This window comes from Heptranchias perlo, chromosome 4 (assembly GCF_035084215.1).
Source record: "Heptranchias perlo isolate sHepPer1 chromosome 4, sHepPer1.hap1, whole genome shotgun sequence".
Lineage (NCBI taxonomy): Eukaryota > Metazoa > Chordata > Chondrichthyes > Hexanchiformes > Hexanchidae > Heptranchias > Heptranchias perlo.
The window spans coordinates 3,814,661-3,838,175 of NC_090328.1; the positions used below are offsets into that span (position 1 = coordinate 3,814,661).

At 46.1% G+C, this 23,515-nt stretch overlaps 1 protein-coding gene across 3 annotated transcripts in view; it reads left to right on the forward strand.

The window, feature by feature from the left end:
- Nucleotides 1–23,515, forward strand: part of rictora (RPTOR independent companion of MTOR, complex 2 a) — a 302,106-nt gene that overhangs the window by 191,472 nt on the left and 87,119 nt on the right. For all 3 annotated transcript variants that reach the window (XM_067982377.1, XM_067982379.1, XM_067982378.1), the window contains exons 12-14: nt 6,425–6,512; nt 16,873–16,963; nt 22,979–23,045. In XM_067982377.1, the coding sequence (XP_067838478.1) occupies nt 6,425–6,512; nt 16,873–16,963; nt 22,979–23,045 (246 nt within the window). The remainder of the gene's footprint in view (nt 1–6,424; nt 6,513–16,872; nt 16,964–22,978; nt 23,046–23,515) is intronic.

Sequence of the window (23,515 nt, forward strand, 5' to 3'; positions counted from 1 at the left end):
CTCTGGAATTCAGCTCTTTTGTCCATGTTTGGACCAAGGCTGTAATGAGGTCTGGCGCTGAGTGGTCCTGGTGGAACCCAAACTGAGCATCAGTGAGCTGGTTATTGGTGAGTGAGTGCCGCTTGATAGCACTGTCGACGACACCTTCCATCACTTTGCTGATGATTGAGAGTAGACTGATGGGGCGGTAATTGGCTGGATTGGATTTGTCCTGCTTTTTGTGGACAGGACATACCTGGGCAATTTTCCACATTGTCGGGTAGATGCCAGTGTTGTCGCTGTACTGGAACAGCTTGCTAGAGGCGCAGCTAGTTCTGGAGCACAAGTCTTCAGCACTACAGCCGGGATGTTGTCGGGGCCCATAGCTGTTGCTGTATCCAGTGCACTCAGCCGTTTCTTGATATCACATGGAGTGAATGGAATTGGCTGAACACTGGCTTCTGTGATGGTGGGGATATCGGGAGGAGGCCGAGATGGATCATCCACTCGGCACTTCTGGCTGAAGACGGTTGCAAACGCTTCAGAGCTAAGAAATAAAAAATGGGCAGTCACGCTACTAGGAGTGTACTACAGACCCCTGAAAAGCGAAAGGGAGATAGAAGAATATGTCGGCAAATTTCTGAGTGCAAAAATAAGAGGGCAATGATAGTAGGGGACTTTAACTACCTTAACATCAACTGGGATTCAAACAGTGTGAGGGGCACAGAGGGCGCAAAATTCTTGATTGGTGTCCAGGAGAACTTTTTTAGCCAGAACGTAACAAGCCCAACAAGAGGGGATGCAATTCTATATTTAGTCCTGGGAAATGAAGATGGGCAAGTGGGTGAAGTGACAATGGGTGACCATATTGGGGATAGTGACCACAATTCAGTTAGTTTTAGCATTACTATGGAAAAGGACAGAATTAAATCAGGAGTAAACATTTTAAATTGGTGGAAGGCAAATTTTACAGAACTGAGATGATTTGGCAGAAGTGAACTAGACACAACTACTTGAGGAGAAATCAGTGGCGAGCCAGTGGGAGGCACTAAAAAGTGAAATTCTATGGGTACAATGCAGACACGTCCCCTCAAAGAAAAAGGGTGGCACTGCCAAATCTAGAGTCCCCTGGTCGTCTAGAAGTATGTGGGGCAGGATAAAGAAGAAGAAGAAAGCTTATGACTGTCATAGAAAACTAAATACTGCAGAAAGCCTAGAGGAGTACAGAAAGTACAGGGATGACATAGAAAAGGAAATAAGGAAAGCAAAGAGAGGGCATGAAAACATATTAGCTAGTAAGATTAAAGAAAACCCAAAGATGTTTTATCAGTACATTAAGAACAAGAGGATAGTTGAAGAAACGGTGGGACCTATCAGGGATGATCAGGGTAACTTGTGTGTAGAAGCAGAGGATGTGGTTAGGGTTTTAAATGAATATTTTGTCTCCGTATTCACAAAGGAAAGGGATGATCCGGACGTAGTAATTAAAGAAGAGAGGTGTGAAATATTGGATAAGGTAAACATAACGAGAGAGGAAGTACTAGAGGGACTGGAATCCTTGAAAGTTAATAAGTCACCAGGGCCGGATGGATTGTTTCCTAGGCTATTGAAGGAAGCCAGGGAGGAAATAGCGGATGCTCTGAGGATCATTTTCCAATCCTCACTAGATACAGGGGAGGTACCGTAGGACTGGAAGACTGCAAACGAAGTACCATTGTTTAAAAAGGATACAAGGGAAAGGCCGAACAATTGTAGGCCAGTCAGTCTTACCTCGGTGGTGGGCAAACTATTAGAATCAATACTGAGAGATAGGATAAACTGTCATTTGGACAGGCATGGTTTAATCAGGGATAGTCAGCATGGATTTGTCCAGGGAAGGTCATGCCTTACAAATCTGATTAAATTCTTTGAGGAAGTGACAAGGAGGATTGATGAGGGTAGTGCAGTGGATGTTGTCTACGTGGATTTTAGTAAGGCATTTGACAAGGTCCCACATGGCAGACTGGTCAGAAAGGTAAAAGCCCATGGGATACAGGGAAATGTGGCGAATTGGATCCAAAATTGGCTCAGTAACAGGAAACAAAGGGTAAAAGTCGTTGGATGTCTTTGCGAATGGAAATCCATTTCCAGTGGTGTGCCACAGGGCTCAGTGTTGGGTCCCTTGTTGTTTGTGGTATATATTAATGATTTGGACTTGAATGTAGGGGGCATGATTGGCAAATTTGCAGACGACACAAAAATTGGCTGTGTGGTTGATAGTGAAGAGGATAGCTGTAGACGCCAAGAAGATATCAATGGGTTGGTGGAGTGGGTGGAAAAGTGATAAATGGAGTTCAACCCAGAGAAGTGTGAGGTAATGCACTTAGGGAGGGCAAACAGTAAAAAGGAATACGCAGTAAACGGAAATATATTGAGAGGGGTAGAGGAAGTGAGAGACCTTGGAGTGCATGTGCACAGGTCCCTGAAGGTGGAAGTACAGGTAGATAAGGTTGTGAAGAAGGCATACGGAGTGCTCTCCGTTATTAGCCGAGGTATAGAATACAAAAGCAGGGATGTAATGATGGAACTGTATAAAACGCTGGTAAGGCCACAGCTGGAGTATTGTGCGCAGTTCTGATCACCACATTACAGGAAGGACGGAATTGCTCTGGAGAGAGTGCAGAGAAGATTTACAAGAATGTTGCCAGGGCTTGAAAATTGCAGCTATGAGGAGAGATTGGATAGGCTGGGGTTGTTTTTCCTGGAGCAGAGGAAGCTGAGGGGAGACTTGATTGAGGGGCCCAGATAGAGTAGACAGGAAGTACCTGTTTCCCCTAGCAGAGAGTTCAAGAATCAGAGGAGATAGATTTAAGCTGATTGGCGGAAGGATTAGAGGGGACATGAGGAAAAACTTTTTTACCAGAGGGTGGTGGGAGTATGAAATTGGTAGTAGAGGCAAGGGCCCTCAACTCTTTTTTAAAAGTACCTGGACCTGCACCTAAAGTGCTGTTAGCTGCAGGGCTATGGACCAGGTGCTGGAAGGTGGAATTAGGATGGGCACCTGGTTGTTCTTCGAGCTGGTGTGGACACGATGGGCTGAATGGCCCCCTTCTGTGCTGTATCTTTTCTCTGGTTCTATCCCTTTGTTCCTCTACCCCATTTAGACTCTTACTATCAAGCAACATGTGGCCTCTTTCTTTCTTGAAATTCATTTGCCAATTACACGCCCATTCTACAAGTTTTTAATGTCGTCTTGTATTTTGTCGCATTCTTCCTTCGTATTAACGACACCCCCACCCCCCCCCCTCCAAAAATCTGGTGTCGTCCACAAATTTTGAAATTGTATTTTCAATTCCTGAGTCCAAATTGTTGATGTAAATAGTGAACAATCGTTGTCCCTTGTGGAACACCACTTCCCACCATTTGCCAGTCTGAGCAGCTACCCTTAACCTCTGCACTGTTTTCTGTTTTGTAGCCAGCTTGCTATCCATTCTGCTACCAGTCCCCTGACTCCACATGCTCTGACCTTAGTCATGAGTATACTATGTGGTACCTTATCGAAGGCTGTTTGAAAATCCAAATATATTACTTCTTCTGCGTTACCCTTATCTGCTCTTTCTATTACTACTTCAAAGAATTCAACAAGGTTGATCAAGCGTGACCGACCCTTTTGAAATCCGTGCTGACTATTCTTTATTATATTTTTGTTTTCTAGATGTTTTTCTATTACATCTTTGAGTGAAGATTCCATTATCTTTCCTACCACCGATGTTAAGCTAATTGGTCAATAGTTCCCTGGACTTGTTCTGTCTCCCAGTTGGGAAGTTTGCACAGACAGACAGGAAATCATGTGTGTCAAACTTCTGTGACTCATTATTACTGTGAGTGAGTCACATTATCTGCCCTGATCCATTGTAAAGAATAACAATTCATTACCTTTTGAAATTAAACTCTGTGTTCAATATTTTCAAAAAATTGAAAGTTACTGACCTTTTATCTCTACTAATGTTAATCATAGAACGTGATGCAGCCTGCAACAGGGCCTATATGCCTCTGCTGTGCCCGGTGCACTCGGCCACTTAACTGGAATGAACTGAGTTGGCTGGACACTGGCATCTACGATGGTCAGGATCTCAGGAGGAGGCTGAGTCGAATTGTCCACTTGCCTTATTTTGCTGAAGACGCTCGCAAATACACCAGCCTTTTCTCTTACATAAAACGTACAACTCAGAAACAGGCCATTTGACCCAACCAATCCGTGTTGGGTTCATCCTCCACACGAGCAGTAACCCTAATCCCATATGCTCACTCTGTTCCCATATCCCTTTATTCCCTTTTCTTGCAACCACCTATCTAACTTGTTGTTAAATCCAGTTCTCTCGCACTGGGCATAGTAACTTATCCCAGCCAGCTCCCAGTTAGTGTTACTGACTTAAATAAGTTCTCAACGTGTGGGTGACAGGATTGCCCATCACTTGTTACCCTGAAGGGGTGGTAGGCTGCTTTCTTGAACTGTTGCAGTCCTTGTGGCGAAGGTCGTTGATGAAGCAGATTGGTTGGGCCGACTTCAGCAATGTTCTGTTGCTGTGATGATTGGCCTCAAACAACTACAATCATCTTCCTTTGTGTCAGGTATGACTCCAGCCATTGTTGAGGGGGGGCGGGGGTTTCCCTTTGACCTCAGCTTTGCAAAGGTTCCTCAGTGCCTACTTAGTTGAATGCTGCATTGATGTCAAAGCCAGTTATACTCGCCTCTTCTCTGGCTTTCAGCTCTTGCATCCGTGTCTGGATCAAGACTATGGAGAGATCTGGAGTTGTGTTTTTGGCAGAACCTGAACTGAGTGTCGCAAGCATGTTATTGGTGAGTAAATTTTGCTTGATGTCTCCTTTCATCACTTTGCTGATCGGGAGGAGGCTGAGAGTACAGTAATTGGCTAGGTGAGATTTATCCTATTTTTTTTTGTGGATAGGACATATCTAAGCAAACTTTCATATTGTCAGGTAGTTGCCAGTGTCTTTGCTGTACTGGAACAGCTTGGCTTGGAGAAGGAGAAGGAGGTGGCTAGTTCTGGTCCGCATCTCTTTAGCACTGCAGCCGGGCTCATGTGCCTTTGCTGTGCCCAGTGTACTCAGCCACTTAAGTGGAGTGAACTGAGTTGGCTAGACACTGGCATCTATGATGGTCGGGATCTCAGAAGGAGGCTGAGTTGGATAATCCACTTGCCTTATTTGGCTGAAGACGCTCGCAAATACATCAGCCTTTTCACTTGCAGAGCTGTGCTGTAGTTACGGATGGGGATGTTCATGGAGCCGGCTCCTCCTCCTGTTACTTGATGTTTGTCCACCAAAGTTCTCGACTGGATGTGGTAGGGCTACAGCACTTGGCTCTGATCCATTGGTTCTTGGACTGCGTAACTCTGACTATAGCCTGCTGCTTTCCCTATTTAGCATGCAGGTAATCCTGTGTTGTAGCTTTACTAAGTTGGTGCCTCATTCTAATGCATGCCTAGTGCTTCTCCTGGCATGCCATTCTACACTGAACTAGGATTGACCTCCCAGCTTGATGGGATTCAAGAATGATGGATATGCTCGGCTGTGAGGTTGCAAATTGTCGTGGTTTACAGTTCTGCTGCTGATGGCTCATACATGCCCAGTTTTTTGCTGTTATATCTGTCCTTAGTCTATCCCACTTAGCTCACTGGTAGTACCACACTCTATGATGGAGGGTGTACTCACTGAAAACTTAACAAGGACTATGCAGTGCTCACCACTACCAATGCTATTCTGTACAGATATGTCTGCGACAGTAAGTTGGCGAGGACAGGATCAAGTAGGTCGCTGCCTGGTGTTGTTTCTCTCACTATCTGATGTAGCTTCTAGACTGGGCCTCTGTGTTTTATTTTAAAAGGATCACACTGCTAAATAAATTCTGTATATTTCATAGCAGTGAAGACAGGCACTCACCGAATGGTTCAACAGAAAATAATCTGAGTATCTTCAAAATAGCAGACTTTGAGGTGACATAATTGAAGTTTACAAGGAATTGACAAAACTGATCCAGGCAAATTGTTCACTGGTGAAATGTTCACATAATTGGACCAAATTAATTAGGAGTAAGGGGAGGAGGAGGGATTTTTTCACTCAAAGGGTACTCTTTGTGGAATAAATTACTAGGGAAGGACATTGAAGCAAGCAATGTAAATTGTTTGAGTGAGAACGTGGGTTGGTGGGGTTGAGAACGTGGGTTGTTATGGTTGATCTGTCAAAACGGGCAGGCCTGTTGGGCCTTTTTTTTTCCTGATTCTATAGTGCCACTTGATGGTTGAGATGACTTCATTAAATGGCTTTATCAGTGTCTCTACTGCAGGTATGTGTTCCCTGGTGTAACTCTCAACATAATAAACTGTTTAAAACAAAACCTTTGAAAACTGACAAGTTTCTTTTTCCCCCTCTCTCACTTTGACAGCATGGTCTGCTGGAGGTGATGTACGATATCTTCCGACTATCTGTTCCTGTGACAACGCAAGATTTTTCTGAAGCTCTACTCAGCGTAGGTGGGTGAGAACACTCATTGTTACACGGTCATGTCGAGAAGGAGCAGGGGGAGGTCAGGTCAGCTGTCAGCCCACTCTCCTGATATTGAACATTTGTTTTGGTGCCTGTGTTGTGTTTGTACAAAGTGGAAGCTTTTCCTCAGTCAGTGATGGGTAGAACGCCGTAAGTCTCTAACTGGCCATGACCCACCCAAGGACATGTTGGGTTGATGTGGATTTTTGAACACTGTTTTAAAAACAAACAAAACCACTTTGCTTTTCTAACCAGAGGAGAGGTATCTACTGCCAGTCCTTTCTCCTTACTGCATGAGATTAAGACCTTCATAGAAGATTCTCTGCCTGTTGGTACATGCTGCAATGTGTCACTAACCTGCTCACTGTTGGGCAGACTTTATACCCAAGTCTTGCATTTGGTGTGAGTACAGAGATTATTTTTTTTTTGTAAGCTAACTTGGTGTTCATGATGGAAGAGTTTGCCCGCACTCTCTGGGGCCGTACTGTGACAGTAAGGAAGCAATTGTAAACAATTTTACAACACCAAGTTATAGTCCAACGATTTTATTTTTAATCCCACAAGCTTTCGGGGGCTTTCCCCTTCCTCAGGCAGTGTGGAAAAGACAATTTCGAATCCTTTGCATTTTAAGATCACAGAACAAAGCCTGGTGATTACTGCCCGTTGCCAAGGCAATCACAGTGAGCAGACAGAGAGGTGTCATCTAAAAGGCCACTGAATATACAACCCCCCAAAAATAAAGAGAGAGAGAGAGATAAGGAAGACAGTCAATGACCCGTTATATTAAAAACAGATAACATTTGTTCGCTGGTGGGGTTACGTGTAGTGTGACATGAACCCAAGATCCCGGTTGAGGCCGTCCTCATGGGTGCGGAACTTGGCTATTAATTTCTGCTCGACGATTTTGCGTTGTCGTGTGTCTCAAAGGCCGCCTTGGAGTACGCTTACCCGAAGGTCGGTGGCTGAATGTCCATGACTGCTGAAGTGTTCCCCGACAGGGAGAGAACCCTCCTGTTTGGCGATTGTTGCGCGGTGTCCGTTCATCCGTTGTCGCAGCGTCTGCATCGTCTCGCCAATGTACCATGCTCTGGGGCATCCTTTCCTGCAACGTATGAGGTAGACAACGTTGGCCGAGTCACAGGAGTATGAACCGTGCACCTGGTGGGTGGTGTCCTCTCATGTGATGGTGTTATCTGTGTCGATGATCTGGCATGTCTTGCAGAGGTTACCGTGGCAGGGTTGTGTGGTGTCGTGGACGCTGTTCTCTTGAAGGCTGGGTAATTTGCTGCGAACGATGGTTTGTTTGAGGTTGGGTGGCTGTTTAAAGGCGAGTAGTGGAGGTGTGGGGATGGCCATAGCGAGGTGTTCGTCATCATTGATGACATGTTGAAGGCTGCGGAGAACATGGCGTAGTTTCTCCGCTCCGGGGAAGTACTGGACGACGAAGGGTACTCTGTTGGTTGCGTCCCGTGTTAGTCTTCTGAGGAGGTCAACGCGATTTTTCGCTGTGGCCCGTCGGAACTGTCGATCGATGAGTCGAGCATGATATCCCGTTCTTACTAGGGCGTCTTTCAGCGTCTGTATGACGATGGCTTCTGTATGATGAGCCATCGTCATACAGAACAGAACGGACTATTGCAAAGAAGCATACCGACAACTGGACAACCAGGAACACTACAGACGGTTACCCGCAGACCCGACCAAAGAACACACCCATCAGCTCAACAAACTGATCAAGACCTTCGATCCAGACCTTCAAAACATCCTACGCACTCTCATCCCACGTACTCCCCGCGTGGGAGACTTCTACTGCCTCCCAAAGATACACAAAGCCAACACACCCGGACGTCCTATCGTATCAGGCAACGGAACCCTGTGTGAGAACCTCTCTGGATACGTCGAGGGCATCCTGAAACCCATCGTGCAGGGAACCCCCAGCTTCTGTCGCGACACTACAGACTTTCTACAAAAACTCAGTACCCACGGACCTGTTGAACCAGGAACACTTCTCACCACGATGGACGTCTCGGCACTATACACCAGTATCCCCCATGATGACGGCATCGCTGCGACAGCATCAATACTCAACACCAACAACAGCCAATCTCCAGACGCCATCCTACAACTCATCCGCTTCATCCTGGATCACAATGTCTTCACCTTCAATAACCAGTTCTTTACCCAAACACACGGAACAGCCATGGGGACCAAATTCGCACCCCAATACGCCAACATTTTCATGCACAAGTTCGAGCGGGACTTCTTCACTGCACAGGACCACCAACCAACACTATACACCAGATACATCGACGACATTTTCTTTCTATGGACCCACGGTGAGGAATCACTAAAGAGACTACACGATAACATCAACAAGTTTCATCCCACCATCAAGCTCACCATGGACTACTCCTCAGAATCAGTTTCTTTCTTGGACACACGAATCTCCATCAAAGACGGGCACCTCAGCACCTCACTCTACCGCAAGCCCACGGACAATCTCACAATGCTCCACTTTTCCAGCTTCCACCCTAACCACGTCAAAGAGGCCATCCCCTATGGACAGGCCCTGCGAATACACAGGGTCTGCTCAGACGAGGAGGAACGCGATGGACACCTACAGACGCTGAAAGACGCCCTAGTAAGAACGGGATATGATGCTCGACTCATCGATCGACAGTTCCGACGGGCCACAGCAAAAAATCGCGTTGACCTCCTCAGAAGACTAACACGGGACGCAACCAACAGAGTACCCTTCGTCGTCCAGTACTTCCCCGGAGTGGAGAAACTACGCCATGTTCTCCGCAGCCTTCAACATGTCATCAATGAGGACGAACACCTCGCTATGGCCATCCCCACACCTCCACTACTCGCCTTTAAACAGCCACCCAACCTCAAACAAACCATCGTTCGCAGCAAATTACCCAGCCTTCAAGAGAACAGCGTCCACGACACCACACAACCCTGCCACGGTAACCTCTGCAAGACATGCCAGATCATCGACACAGATACCACCATCACACGAGAGGACACCACCCACCAGGTGCACGGTTCATACTCCTGTGACTCGGCCAACGTTGTCTACCTCATATGTTGCAGGAAAGGATGCCCCAGAGCATGGTACATTGGCGAGACGATGCAGACGCTGCGACAACGGATGAACGGACACCGCGCAACAATCGCCAAACAGGAGGGTTCTCTCCCTATCGGGGAACACTTCAGCAGTCATGGACATTCAGCCACCGACCTTCGGGTAAGCGTACTCCAAGGCGGCCTTCGAGACACACGACAACGCAAAATCGTCGAGCAGAAATCAATAGCCAAGTTCCGCACCCATGAGGACGGCCTCAACCGGGATCTTGGGTTCATGTCACACTACACGTAACCCCACCAGCGAACAAATGTTATCTGTTTTTAATATAACGGGTCATTGACTGTCTTCCTTATCTCTCTCTTTTTTTTGGGGGGTTGTATATTCAGTGGCCTTTTAGATGACACCTCTCTGTCTGCTCACTGTGATTGCCTTGGCAACGGGCAGTAATCACCAGGCTTTGTTCTGTGATCTTAAAATGCAAAGGATTCAAAATTGTCTTTTCCACACTGCCTGAGGAAGGGGAAAGCCCCCGAAAGCTTGTGGGATTAAAAATAAAATCGTTGGACTATAACTTGGTGTTGTAAAATTGTTTACAATTGTTAACCCCAGTCCATCACCGGCATCTCCACAGTAAGGAAGCATGCAGAGGTGGTATTTACTCAGAACCACAGCCTCATGGCAGAGCAGGTTAGGAGTCACTATTTCACAAACTTGTAGATCAGCGATCAGTCCCTCTGAATGGGGAGTCTTTTGGGGGGAGAGGATTAGCAGAACGATTAAAGGGGCCAGTCTTTATTTTTTACTGGGATGTGGCTGATACTGTTAAGGCAGCAGTTATTGTCCCTATTTTCCCTGAGGGCATTTAGAGTCAACTACATAGCGTGGGACTGGAGTCACATGTAGGCTCTAACAGGTAGGGGGTGGCAGATTTTTTTCCCCTGAAGTGGAAAAAAAGACCATAGTGAGCCAGCTTTTTTAAACACCAACCCTGCAACTTTAATAGCTGTTTCCTGGTGCCCACCCACAAATTACCAGATTTACTGAATTCATAAATTGTCACAGTGAGACTGAAACTCAATCTGAGTTGCTAGTCCAGTACCATAACCACTAATCTACCGTACCCTCTTATTGTGACTTATATGTTCCCCATGGAAGGTGACATCAGCTGTAGCAGGATCATGGCTACAGATGATTAGTGCCACCTCAGCTGCTGTGCCAGCAAGGATGACCTCCGTGCTCCTGGGTCAGGGAGGGAGAAAAACAACAGCTATGTGATTTGGCTCCCTTTTGTTTCTCCCATGCTTTGGCGTCTTTGATTCAGACTGAGGAAGTAGATGCTCCAAACCCCAAAAATAATTTAATGCAAGAAGAAATTCTTGAGAGGGAAGGTATAAGAATTAGGCAGAAATCTGTTCTGTCTATGAAATGCTGCTAAGAAGCTAAAAATGTTGGGACTTTGTGTAGTTAGATTCTTTACTTCATCACTGCTACCCTCTGCAGGAAGTGTGCATCAACTACACTCACGCTTAAATGCCTGAGCTCATATTATTGCCAAACATGGATGAAGGGTCAAAACCCATAATGCATGACAAGAATAGAAGACAAGGTAAATTGAGAAGCAATGATTAGGTGATACCAACCGTGGGTTTTAAAGCCTGCAGGTTGTAGAAGGAAGGGAGGCCTGAGGGATGTCAGGTGTGCTCAGTTTTGGAGTCCAGGGAGATAATGAATCTTCATTGGAGACTGATGAGTCTTGAGGATGTAGAGGAGGAAGTGTATAGGATAGACGATTTGTGACTGAGGAACAAATTGAGAGGATAGCTCAGGAGAAATGATCATAGAATTCAGAAAATGGAGATGCAGCAGCAAGTATTAAAGAAAGACTTGTACTTTCACGACCTCAGGATGTCCCAATGTGCTTTACAGCCAATTAAGTACTTTTTGAACAATGTAGTCACTATTGTAATGTAGGAAACGCAGCAGCCAATTTGTGCACAGCAAGTTCACACAAACAGCAAGGGATAATGACCAGGTAATCTGTTTTAGTGGTGTTGGTTGAGAGAGAAATTTTAGCCAGGATGCCGGGGAGAATTCCCCTGCTCTTCTTCGAAATAGTGCCACGGGATCTTTTACGTCCACCTGAGAGGGCAGACAGGGCCTCGGTTTAATGTCTCATCCGAAAGACGGCACCTCCGATAGTGCAGCACTCCCTCAGTACTGCACTGGAGTATCAGCCTAGATTTGTTCAAGTCCCTGGAATGAGACTTGAACCTACAACCTACTGACTCAGGCGAGAGTGCTACCCACTGAGCCACAGCTTTTACAAGAATTTCACAAACCAAAATAGTGGGTAAATGTACCATGTGGTGTGACACTGAGCCATATGAACCAGGAACGTCCTAGTTTCAATCACTGGTCTGCAGTGAGCTTTTTAAACTCAGGGCAGGATGGTCATGGGTGTTACAGCTGGCCACAGCATTCTTAGACAAGGGTAAGGAGACATAAGAACATAAGAAATAGGAGCAGGAGTAGGCCAATCGGCCCCTCGAGCCTGCTCTGCCATTCAATAAGATCTGTTCAAGTCCCTGATCTGATCCTAACCTCAAATCTAAATTCATGTCCAATTTCCTGCCCGCTCCCCGTAACCCCTAATTCCCTTTACTCCTAGGAAACTGTCTATTTCTGTTTTAAATTTATTTAAAGATGTAGCTTCCACAGCTTCCTGGGGCAGCAAATTCCACAGACCTACCACCCTCTGAGTGAAGAAGTTTCTCCTCATCTCAGTTTTGAAAGAGCAGCCCCTTATTCTAAGATTATGCCCCCTAGTTCTAGTTTCACCCATCCTTGGGAACATCCTTACCGCATCCACCCGATCAAGCCCCTTCACAATCTTATATGTTTCAATAAGATCGCCTCTCATTCTTCTGAACTCCAATGAGTAGAGTCCCAATCTACTCAACCTCTCCTCATATGTCCGCCCCCTCATCCCCGGGATTAACCGAGTGAACCTTCTTTGTACTGCCTTGAGAGCAAGTATGTCTTTTCTTAAGTATGGAGACCAAAACTGTATGCAGTATTCCAGGTGCGGTCTCATCAATACCTTATATAACTGCAGCAATACCTCCCTGTTTTTTATATTCTATCCCCCTAGCAATAAAAGCCAACATTCCGTTGGCCTTCTTGATCACCTGCATACTAACCTTTTGATTTTCTTGCACTAGGACCCCCAGATCCCTTTTTACTGCAGTACTTTCCAGTTTCTCGCCATTAAGATAATAACTTGCTCTCTGATTTTTTCCTGCCAAAGTGCATAACCTCACATTTTCCAATATTGTATTGCATCTGCCAAATCTCCGCCCACTCACCCAGCCTGTCTATATCCTCTTTTTATGTCCTCCTCACTCTCCACTTTCCCTCCCATCTTTGTATCATCTGCAAACTTTGATATGTTACACTCGGTCCCCTCCTCCAAATCGTTAATATAGATTGTAAAGAGTTGGGGACCCAACACCGACCCCTGCGGAACACCACTGGCTACTGGTTGCCAGTCCGAGAATGAACCATTTATCCCAACTCTCTGCTTCCTGTTAGATAACCAATCCTCCACCCATGCCAGAATATTACCCCCAATCCAGTGATTTTTTATCTTGAGCAATAATCTTTTATGTGGCATCTTGTCGAATGCCTTCTGGAAGTCTAAATACACTACGTCCACTGGTTCCCCTTTATCTATCCTGTACGTTATATCCTCAAAGAACTCGAGCAAATTTGTCAGACATGACTTCCCCTTCGTAAAGCCATGCTGACTTTGTCCTATTAAATTATGTTTATCCAAATGTTCCGCTACTGTCTCCTTAATAATAGACTCCAAAATTTTACCCACCACAGATGTTAAGCTAACTGGTCTATAATTTCCAGCCTTCTGCCTACTACCCTTTTTAAATAAGGGTGTTACATTAGCCGTTTTCCAATCTGCCGGGACCTTTGCCGAGTCCAGAGAATTTTGGAAAATTATTACCAAAGCATCCACAATCCCTACTGCCACTTCCCTCAGAACCCTAGGATGTAAGCCATCAGGTCCAGGGGATTTATCCGCCTTGAGTCCCATTAATTTACTGAGTACCAATTCCTTAGTGATTTTAATCGTATTTAGCTCCTCCCCCCCCTAGAGCCCCCTGTTTGTCCAGTGTTGGGATATTCTTAGTGTCCTCTACCGTAAAGACTGAAACAGAATATTTGTTCAGCATTTTTGCCATCTCCATGTTTCCCACCATTAATTTCCCGGTCTCACCCTCTAAGGGACATACCCTTGCCTTAGCCACCCTTTTTCTTTTTATATAACTAGAAACTCTTGCTATCTGTTTTTATATTTTTTGCTAATTTATTTTCATAATCTATCTTCCCTTTCTTAATCAATCCTTCAGTTACTTTTTGCTGTCTTTTGAAGACTTCCCAATCTTCTATCCTCCCACTAAGTTTGGCTACCTTATATGTCCTTGTTTTTAGTCGGATACTATCCTTAATTTCTTTACTTAGCCACGGATGGCTGTCATTTCTTTTACACTCTTTTTTTCCTCAGTGGAATATATTTTTTTTGAAAGTTGTAAAATAACTCCTTAAATGAACACCACTGTTCATGTACCATCTTACCATTTAATCTATTTTCCCAGTCCACTTTAATCAATTCCGCTCTCATACCATCATAGTCTCCTTTATTCAAGCTCAGTACGCTTGTTTGAGAACCAACCTTCTCACCCTCTAATTGGATATGGAATGTAACCATGTTATGGTCACTCATTCCAAGGGGATCCTTAACTAGGACATTATTAATTAATCCTGGCTCATTGCACAGGACCAGGTCCAAGGTTGCTTGCCCCCTTGTAGGATCAGTTACATACTGCTCAAGAAATCCATCCCTAATACACTCAATAAACTCTTCCTCAAGGCTGCCCTGCCCAATTTGATTTGTCCAGTCAATATGATAGTTAAAATCCCCCATAATTATAGCTGTTCCCTTATTACATGCCCCGACTATTTCCTGATTAATACTTCTTCCAGCAGAGTTGCAACTATTCGGAGGCCTATATACTACGCCCACGAGTGTTTTTTTCCCCTTATTATTCCTTATCTCTACCCAAACCGTTTCATTATCCTGATCCTTTGTCCCAATATCATTTCTCTGTATTACAGTGATTCCTTCCTTTATTAACATAGCCACCCCACCTCCCCTTCCTTCCTGCCTGTCCTTCCTGATTGTTAAATACCCTGGCATATTTAATTCCCAGTCGTTGTCACCCTGCAGCCATGTTTCTGTAATGGCCACAAGATCATACCCATACGTAGTTATTTGTGCCGTTAACTCGTCCATTTTGTTACGAATGCTACGTGCATTCAGATAAAGAACTTTCAAATATGTTTTGTGACACTTAGTTCCTGCTTTTTCCTTTTTTAACACTTTACCTTTTGCTCCATACCTTCTGCCCCTTCCTGACACGCTTTCCTCTGTCTCCCTGCTCAGGTTCCCATCCCCCTGCCACTCTAGTTTAAACCTTCCCCAACAGCACTAGCAAACACCCCCGCGAGGACATTGGTCCCGGTCCTGCTCGGGTGTAACCCGTCACGCTTGTACAGGTCCCACCTTCCCCAGTACTGGTCCCAATGTCCCAGGAATCTAAAACCCTCCCTCCTGCACCATCCCTGCAGCCCCACGTTCATCCTGTCTATTCTCCTGTTCCTATACTCACTAGCACGTGGCACCGGTAGTAATCCTGAGATCACTACCTTTGAAGTCCTGCTTTTTAATTTATCTCCTAACTCCTTAAATTCACCTTGCAGGACCTCATCCCTTTTTTTACCAATGTCGTTGGTACCAATATGGACCACGACTACTGGCTGTTCACCCTCCCCCTCCAGAATGCCCTGCAGCCGCTCCGTGACATCCTTGACCCTAGCACCAGGGAGGCAACATGCCATCCTGGAGTCACGTTTGCGGCCGCAGAAACGCCTATCTGTTCCCCTTACAATTGAATCTCCTATCACTATAGCCCTGCCACTCTTCTTCCTCCCCTCCTGTGCAGCAGAGCCACCCGTGGTGCCCGAACCTGGCTCTTGCTGCTTTCCCCTGATAAGCCATCTCCCCCAACAGTATCTAAAGCAGAATATCTGTTTGAGAGGGAGTTGGCCCCAGGGGACTCCTGCTCTACCTGCCTAATACATTGGACAGGGCGCATTTTCTGCTCCTTGCTATCCAGTAACCTCCCAGAGGAAAGTGCACATGTGAACATTGGGTGAGGACAGTATTGGAACAGCTGTATTATGGCCTTTCACAGTCAAATATCCTTCTGATATGTGGTACAGAATATCCACCTATGTGCATAAAGACTGGCTATTTGGGTGGATTACCAGAGGCCAATTCGCACCCATGTCCACGATCCAATTGGAATGGGTCACTCTGTACCCCTGACTGCTCTCTACCTAATCGTGGCCCTCTGTAGAGGGTCTGACTGTAAAGTTTGTGAATTTACTATGTGGAGCTATGTTAATTACTGTGTAAAATCTGGAGCATAAAACACTTTTTTTGTCCCAGATTGCTGGGGGAGTGGGATTTTATATTGGGCATAGCAATCCTGCAGAAATGAGTTGGATGAGATGTATCTTGGGATTTTAGCTCACAGAAATGAACAGATTCTTGGTGTTTTCCTACAGATTGGGTGAGGGAGAGGGGCCTCCTGTTAGATGTTTGTAGGGTAGGATGAGTCAAGAGGCAGGCAGCTTGGTACTGACCTTGGCCAGCAGTGATCTGGGCAAGGGTTGGTGGTAGCAGAGCTAAAGATGACAAAAAAAATCAGATGGCCTTAGATCACCCAGAAACCTGCTTATAGTAGCTGAGCATTTGGTCACTAATGCAAGGAGACTCCCAGTATGTGCAGAGAGGAAACTATAGAGGTCAGCATGTCAGGGCTGAATAGAGGAGCTGCAATGATGGATAATTATTCAGGAGTTTCACTTGATTCTCTTTGGAGATCAGAGAGTATGTAGAACTTGCCCTCCAGACGTTACATTGGCAGGTAGAGTCCATAACAGGGTAGAGTGTACATGGGCTGTAGAAGGAGATTAAATGGGTGGGTAGAGTCTACGATGGGGTGAAGTGTACATGGGCTACGGAAGAAACATGTTTGGGCTGAATAGATCTTTTCTCATTCCACGATTTCTTACATTGCATTGTGTTCTTTTTCCCCTTCTCCTCCTGACAGATCCCAGCCGATTCCAGGACTCCTGGCGTCTTTCGGATGGATTTGTTGCAGCTGAAGCTAAAACCATTCTCCCGCATCGCGCCCGATCCAGGTATGTGACCCTCTGACTAACGCAGTTGTTTGGGTGCACCTGACCAAGGGTGGAGACGACAACCTATATGTGTGCAAAATGGCTCCCTTGTTTACCCATATAATATCAATGCCCTTAAAAGTAATTCATTCTCAGCTAGCATAGATTTGTTAAGAGAAGGTCCTGTCCGACTATCATGATTGAATTTTCTGAGGAGGTAACAAGAAGGGTCGATGAGGGTTTGATGTCGTGTACGTGGATTTGAGCAAGGCTTTTGACATGGTCCCACGTGGCAGACTGATCAAAAAAGTAAAGGCCCATGGGATCCAAGGGAAAGTGGCTAGTTGGATCCAAAATTGGCTCGACGGGTGTTTTTGCGACTGGAAGACTGTTTCCAGTCTTCCAGGTCCCTTGCTTTTTGTGGTATATATTAACGATTGGGACTTGAATGTGGGGGGCTTGATCAAGAAATTTGCAGATGATACAAAAATTGGCCATGTGGTTGGTAGTGAGGAGGAAAGCTGTAGACTGCAGGACGATATCATTAGACTGGTTAGGGGGGCAGAAAAGTGGCAAATAGAATTCAATCCAGAGAAGTGTGAGGTAATGCATTTGGGGAGAGCAAACAAGGCAAGGCAGTACACAATAAGGAGGAGGATACTGAGAGTTGTAGAGGAACAGAGGGACCTTGGAGTACATGTCGCAGATCCCTGAAGGTAGCAGGACAGGTAGATAAGGTGGTTAAACCGGGTACGGTAGCATGGTGGTTATGTTACTGGACTAGTAATCCAGAGGCATGGACTAATAATCCGGCGTCATGAGTTCAAATCCCACCATGGCAGCTGGGGAATTCAAATTCAATTAATAAAATAAAAAACTAGTATCAGTAATGGTGGCCATGAAACTACTGGATTGTCGTAAAAACCCTTCTGGTTCACTAATGTCCTTTTAGGGAAGGAAACCTGCGTCCTTACCCGGTCTGGCCTATATGTGACTCCAGACCCACAGCAAAATGGTTGATTCTTAACTGCCCTCTGAAATGGCCTAGCAAGCGACTCAGTTCTACAGTCTCGCTACAGAAAGTCACAAGCAGAATAAAACTGGACGGACCACCCGGCATCGGACACGACAAAAGCAAACCAAGCCAGTCAACCTTGCAAAGTCCTCCTCACTAACATCTGGGGACTTGTGCCAAAATTGGGAGAGCTGTCCCACAGACTGGTCAAGCAACAGTCTGACATAGCCATACTCAGAGAATCATACCTTTCAGCCAACGTCCCAGACTCTTCCATCACTATCCCTTGGTATGTCCTGCCCACCGGAAGTCCCATGGCATCAGGTCAAACATGGGCAAGGAAACGCCCTCCCTCAGTTGATGAATCAGTCCTCTTCCATGTTGAGCACCACTTCGAGGAAGCACTGAGGGTAGCAAGGGCACAGAATGTACTGTGGGTGGGGTACTTCAATGTCCATCACCAAGAGTGGCTCGATAACTCCGCTACTGACCAAGCTGGCCGAGACTTAAGGACATTGCTGCCAGACTGGGCCTGCGGCAGGTCTGAGCGAACCAACACGAGGGAGAAACCTGCTTGACCTCACCAATTTACCTGTCGCAGATGCAACTGTCCATTACAGTATTGGTAGGAGTGACCACCGCACAGTCCTGGAGACGAAGTCCCCTCTTCACACTGAGGACACGATGCAACGAGATGTGTGGCACTACCACCGAGCTAAATGGGACAGACCCAGAACAGATCTAGCAGCTCAAAACTGGGCACCCATGAGGAGGAGGCTCCCTGAACATCCCCATCCTCAATGGTGGCAGAGACCAGCACGCAAGTGCAAAAGACAAGGCTGAAGCGTTTGTAACCATCTTCAGCCAGAAGTGCCGAGTGGGTGATCCATCTTGGCCTCCCCCCGATATCCCCACCTTCACAGAAGCCTGTGTTCAGCCAATTCCATTCACTCCACGTGATATCAAGAAACGGCTGAGTGCACTGGATACAGCAAAGGCTATGGGCCCCGACAACATCACGGCTGTAGTGCTAAAGACTTGTGTTCCAGAGCTAGCCGCGCCTCTAGCCGAGCTGTTCCAGTACAGCTGCAACATTCCATCTACCCGACAATGTGGAAAATTGCCCAGGTATGTCCTGTCCACAAAAAGCTGGACAAATCCAATCCGGCCAGTTACCGCCCCATCAGTCTACTCTCAATCATCAGCAAAGTGATGGAAGGTGCCATCGATAGTGCTATCAAGCGGCACTTACTCACCAATAACCTGCTCAGTTTGGGTTCCGCCAGGACCACTCGGCTCCAGACCTCATTTATAGCCCTGGTCCAAAGATGGACAAAAAGCTGCATTCCAGAGGTGAGGTGAGAGTGACTGCCCTTGACATCAAGGCAGCATTTGACTGACTGTGTCACCAAGGAGCCCTAGTAAAATTGAAGTCAGTAGGAATCAGAGGGAAAACTCTCCAGTGGCTGGAGTCATATCTAGCACAAAGGAAGATGGTAGTGTTTGTTGGAGGCCAATCATATCAGCCTCAGGACATTGCTGTAGGAATTCCTCAGGGCAGTGTCCTTGGCCCAACCATCTTCAGCTGCTTCATCAATGACCTTCCCTCCATCATACGGTCAGAAATGGGGATGTTCGCTGATGTATAAAACACTGGTTAGGCCACAGCTGGAGTACTGTGTGCAGTTCTGGTCGCCACACTACAGGAAGGATGTGATAGCTTTGGAGAGGGTGCAGAGGAGATTCACCAGGATGTTACCAGGGCTGGAGCGCTTCAGCTATGAAGAGAGACTGGGACGATTGGGTTTGTTTTCCTTGGAGCAGAGGAGGCTGAGGGGGGACATGATTGAGGTGTACAAAATTATGAGGGGCACAGATAGGATGGATACTAAGGAGCTTTTTCCCTTCGTTGAGGGTTCTCTAACAAGGGGACATAGATTCAAGGTAAAAGGCGGGAGGTTTAGAGGGGATTTGAGAAAGAACTTTTTCACCCAGTGGGTGGTTGGAGTCTGGAACTCACTGCCTGAGAGGGTTGTGGAAGCAGGAACCCTCACAACATTCAAGAAGCATTTGGATGAGCACTTGAAATGCCATAGCATACAAGGCTACGGACCAAATGCTGGAATATGGGATTAGAGTAGACAGGGCTGATGGCCGGCGCGGACACGATGGGCCGAAGGGCCTCTATCCGTGCTGTATAACTCTATGACTCTATGATTGCACAGTGTTCAGTTCCATTCAGAACCCCTCAGATAATGAAGCAGGCCGTGTCCGCTTGCAGCAAGACCTGGACAACATCCATACTTGAGCTGATAAGTGGCAAGTAACATTCGCGCCAGACAAGTGCCAGGCAATGACTATCTCCAACAAGAGAGTCAAAACACCTCTCCTTGACATTCAACGGCATGACCGTTGCCAAATCCCCTACCATCAACATCCTGGGGGTCACCATTGAGCAGAAACTTAACTGGACCAGCCACATAAATACTGTGGCTACAAGAGCAGGTCAGAGGCTGGGTATTCTGCGGCGAGTGACTCACCTCCCGACTCCCCAAAGCCTTTCCACCATCTACAAGGCACAAGTCGGGAGTGTGATGGAATACTTTCCACTTGCCTGGATGAGTGCAGCTCCAACAACACTCAAGAAGCTCGACACCATCCAGGACAAAGCAGCCTGCTTGATCGGCATCCTATCCACCACCCTAAACATTCACTCCCTTCACCGGCGCACCGTGGCTGCAGTGTGCACCATCCACAGGATGCACTGCAGCAACTCACCAAGGCTGCTTCGACAGCACCTCCCGAACCCCCGACATCTACCACCTAGAAGGACAAGGGCAGCAAGGACACGGGAACAACACCACCTACACGTTCCACCACCACCCCCCCAGTCACACACCATCCCGACTTGGAAATATTTTGCCGTTCCTTCATCGTCACTGGGTCAAAATCCTGGAACTCCCTACCTACTAGCACGGTGGGAGAACCTTCACCTTATGGACTGCAGCGGTTCAAGAAGGCGGCTCACCACCACCACCTCAAGAGCAATTAGGGATGGGCAATAAATGCTGGCCTTGCCAGCGACACCCACATCCCACGAACGAAGCAAAAAAGCATACGGGATACTTTCCTTTATTAGCCGAGGCGTAGAATATAAGAGCAGGGAGGTTTTGCTAGAACTGTATAAAACATTGGTTAGGCCTCTGTGGACAGTTCTGGTCACCACATTACAGGAAAGATGTGATTGCACTTGAGAGCGTACAGAGGAGGTTTACAAGGATGTTGCCAGGACTGGAGAATTTTAGCTCGGAGAAAAGATGGGATAGGCTGGGGTTGTTTTCTTTGGAACAAAGGAGGCTATGGGGAGATTTAATTGAGCTATATAAAATTATGACAGGACTAGATAGGGTGGACCTATTTTCCTTAGCAGAGGGGTCAGTTGCCAGAGGGCATAGATTTAAAGTAATTGGTCAAAGGATTAGACGGGAGCTGAAGAGAATTTTTTTCAGAGGTTGGTGGGGGTCTGGAACTGACTGTCTGAAAGGATGGTAGAGGGAGAAACCCTCAACTCTTTTTAAAAAGTACTTGGATGTACATTTGAAGTGCCACAACTTACAGGGCTATGGACCAAGTGCTGGAAAGTGGGATTATGCTGCATAGCTCTTTTTCAGCCGGATGGGTCGAATGGCTTCTTGTGCTGTAATTTTCTATGATTCTGTGTGAAGCACTTTGGGTTGTTTGAGCAACATGGTGAAGTGCCATATAAGGCAAAAGTACCAAAGGCGACTTGAGGAAAAAATTTTTACGCAGCGAGTAGTTATGATCTGGAATGCACTGCCTGAAAGGGTGGTGGATGCAGATTCAATCGTGATTTTCAAAAGGGAATTGGACAAAGATTTGAAGAGAGAAAATTTGCAGGGCTACGAGGGAATGGGACTAACTGGATTGCTCTTACAAAGAGCCGGCACAGGCTCGATGGGCTGAATGGCCACCTCCTGTGCTGTAATGATTCTATAAATGGAAGTTTTTTCTTCATAACAGACCTTTTATTAACACTGTTACTATAAATAGCACAGTTCTTATGTCAGAGACTACGAGTTCTTTTTTCCCCCGCTCACACCAATTAAGTTCATGTGGAGCTATTTCAACTCTTCACTTTTGTCATTAAAGCTGTTACAGCATTTAACACCAGTGACCAGTGTGATTAGGCCCATGGTTCCCAATTGTGATTGTATGAGTGATAGGATACAAGCTATATTCTATTGTGTGTTCTAAAAACCATTTTGGAATCTCCATAAAATATCACTTTACTATTAAATAGACATCAGAGCACTGGGGAGTGCAGGCCTTTAGACACATCTCTTTCACCTCAAGGACTTGGGTTCAAATTCAGCCAACACTGAGGGATTGGAAGGCCATATGTGATATGGGTTTGTGTCAGTCTTATGCCAGTTCTGAGTTTCATAGCAAAACTGCCATTAAATTGGCAGCCTCACTCGTGTGAGGAGTGGGAAAATTTCACAATGCCATAGTTGGGAATGTTCTTGGGTGCATTGTTGGGAAAGACTAGAGGGACCATTGCTTAGTACGTAACCAGTGTTGGACCTGGCCTGGGAGTGTTTGATGGAACATTGTAGAAAGAGCTCTACTCTGTATCTAACCCCTGCTGTACCTGCCCAAGTAACGTTTGATGGGAAAGTGTACAGGGAGTTGTGCAATACGTATGTGGCACCCCTGGAACATGCTATGTAATTGTGGGGGACTCCTAAGACACTCTTAAGGTGTGTTTTGTGGGATGCGATGTGTAATGTTTGCATGGGACTCCCAGGCATGCCGAAACATGTGCTTGTAGCACATACTGTGTAATATGTGTACAAGATATCCTGAGAGACTTTATATAGTGTGTGTCCTCTTTTGGGATGCTCTTTGTAATGTGTGTGAGGGGGAACCCTCAAGCTGCGGGCCAAGCTTGTTCACGGTTTTATTTTACATGACGTGATATGTTGATTCCTCTTTTTCAGGCCCGACCTGATGGATAACTACTTGGCACTTGTGCTATCTGCATTCATCAACAATGGACTCCTGGAGGTAACAAATTCAACAAGAAATCTTATTTCATTTATTTTTGGCGGATGGGCCATCTGAAACCGGAAGACCCCTGTACATAATATGACACTGTCATAATTTGTTCAATAGCTGTGCATAACTTTCATTGGTGCATTGTAACTGTCACAGTCCTGTGAGAATTATAGAGAATAATGAGAGAGTAGGGATGGGTGATTTATATATAGAATAATGGATATCAGAGAGTGAGTTACAGGCAGGAATCTAATCGAATGGCTGAACCAGCCTCAAACATGAGCAGTTTACATCGAAGCATTGAGACCGGGTAGGTGTATTTATATCATACCTCTAATTTTTGACATGTGGCATTACCTGGTGTTGGCTCATTATTAATGACCGTGGAAGTTAGTACCAACATGGCCAATGTTGCTGAAGGATCAACAGTATTGGGTTGATGTTGGATTACTGCTATTCTATAAAAGTTGTCTGTGTTC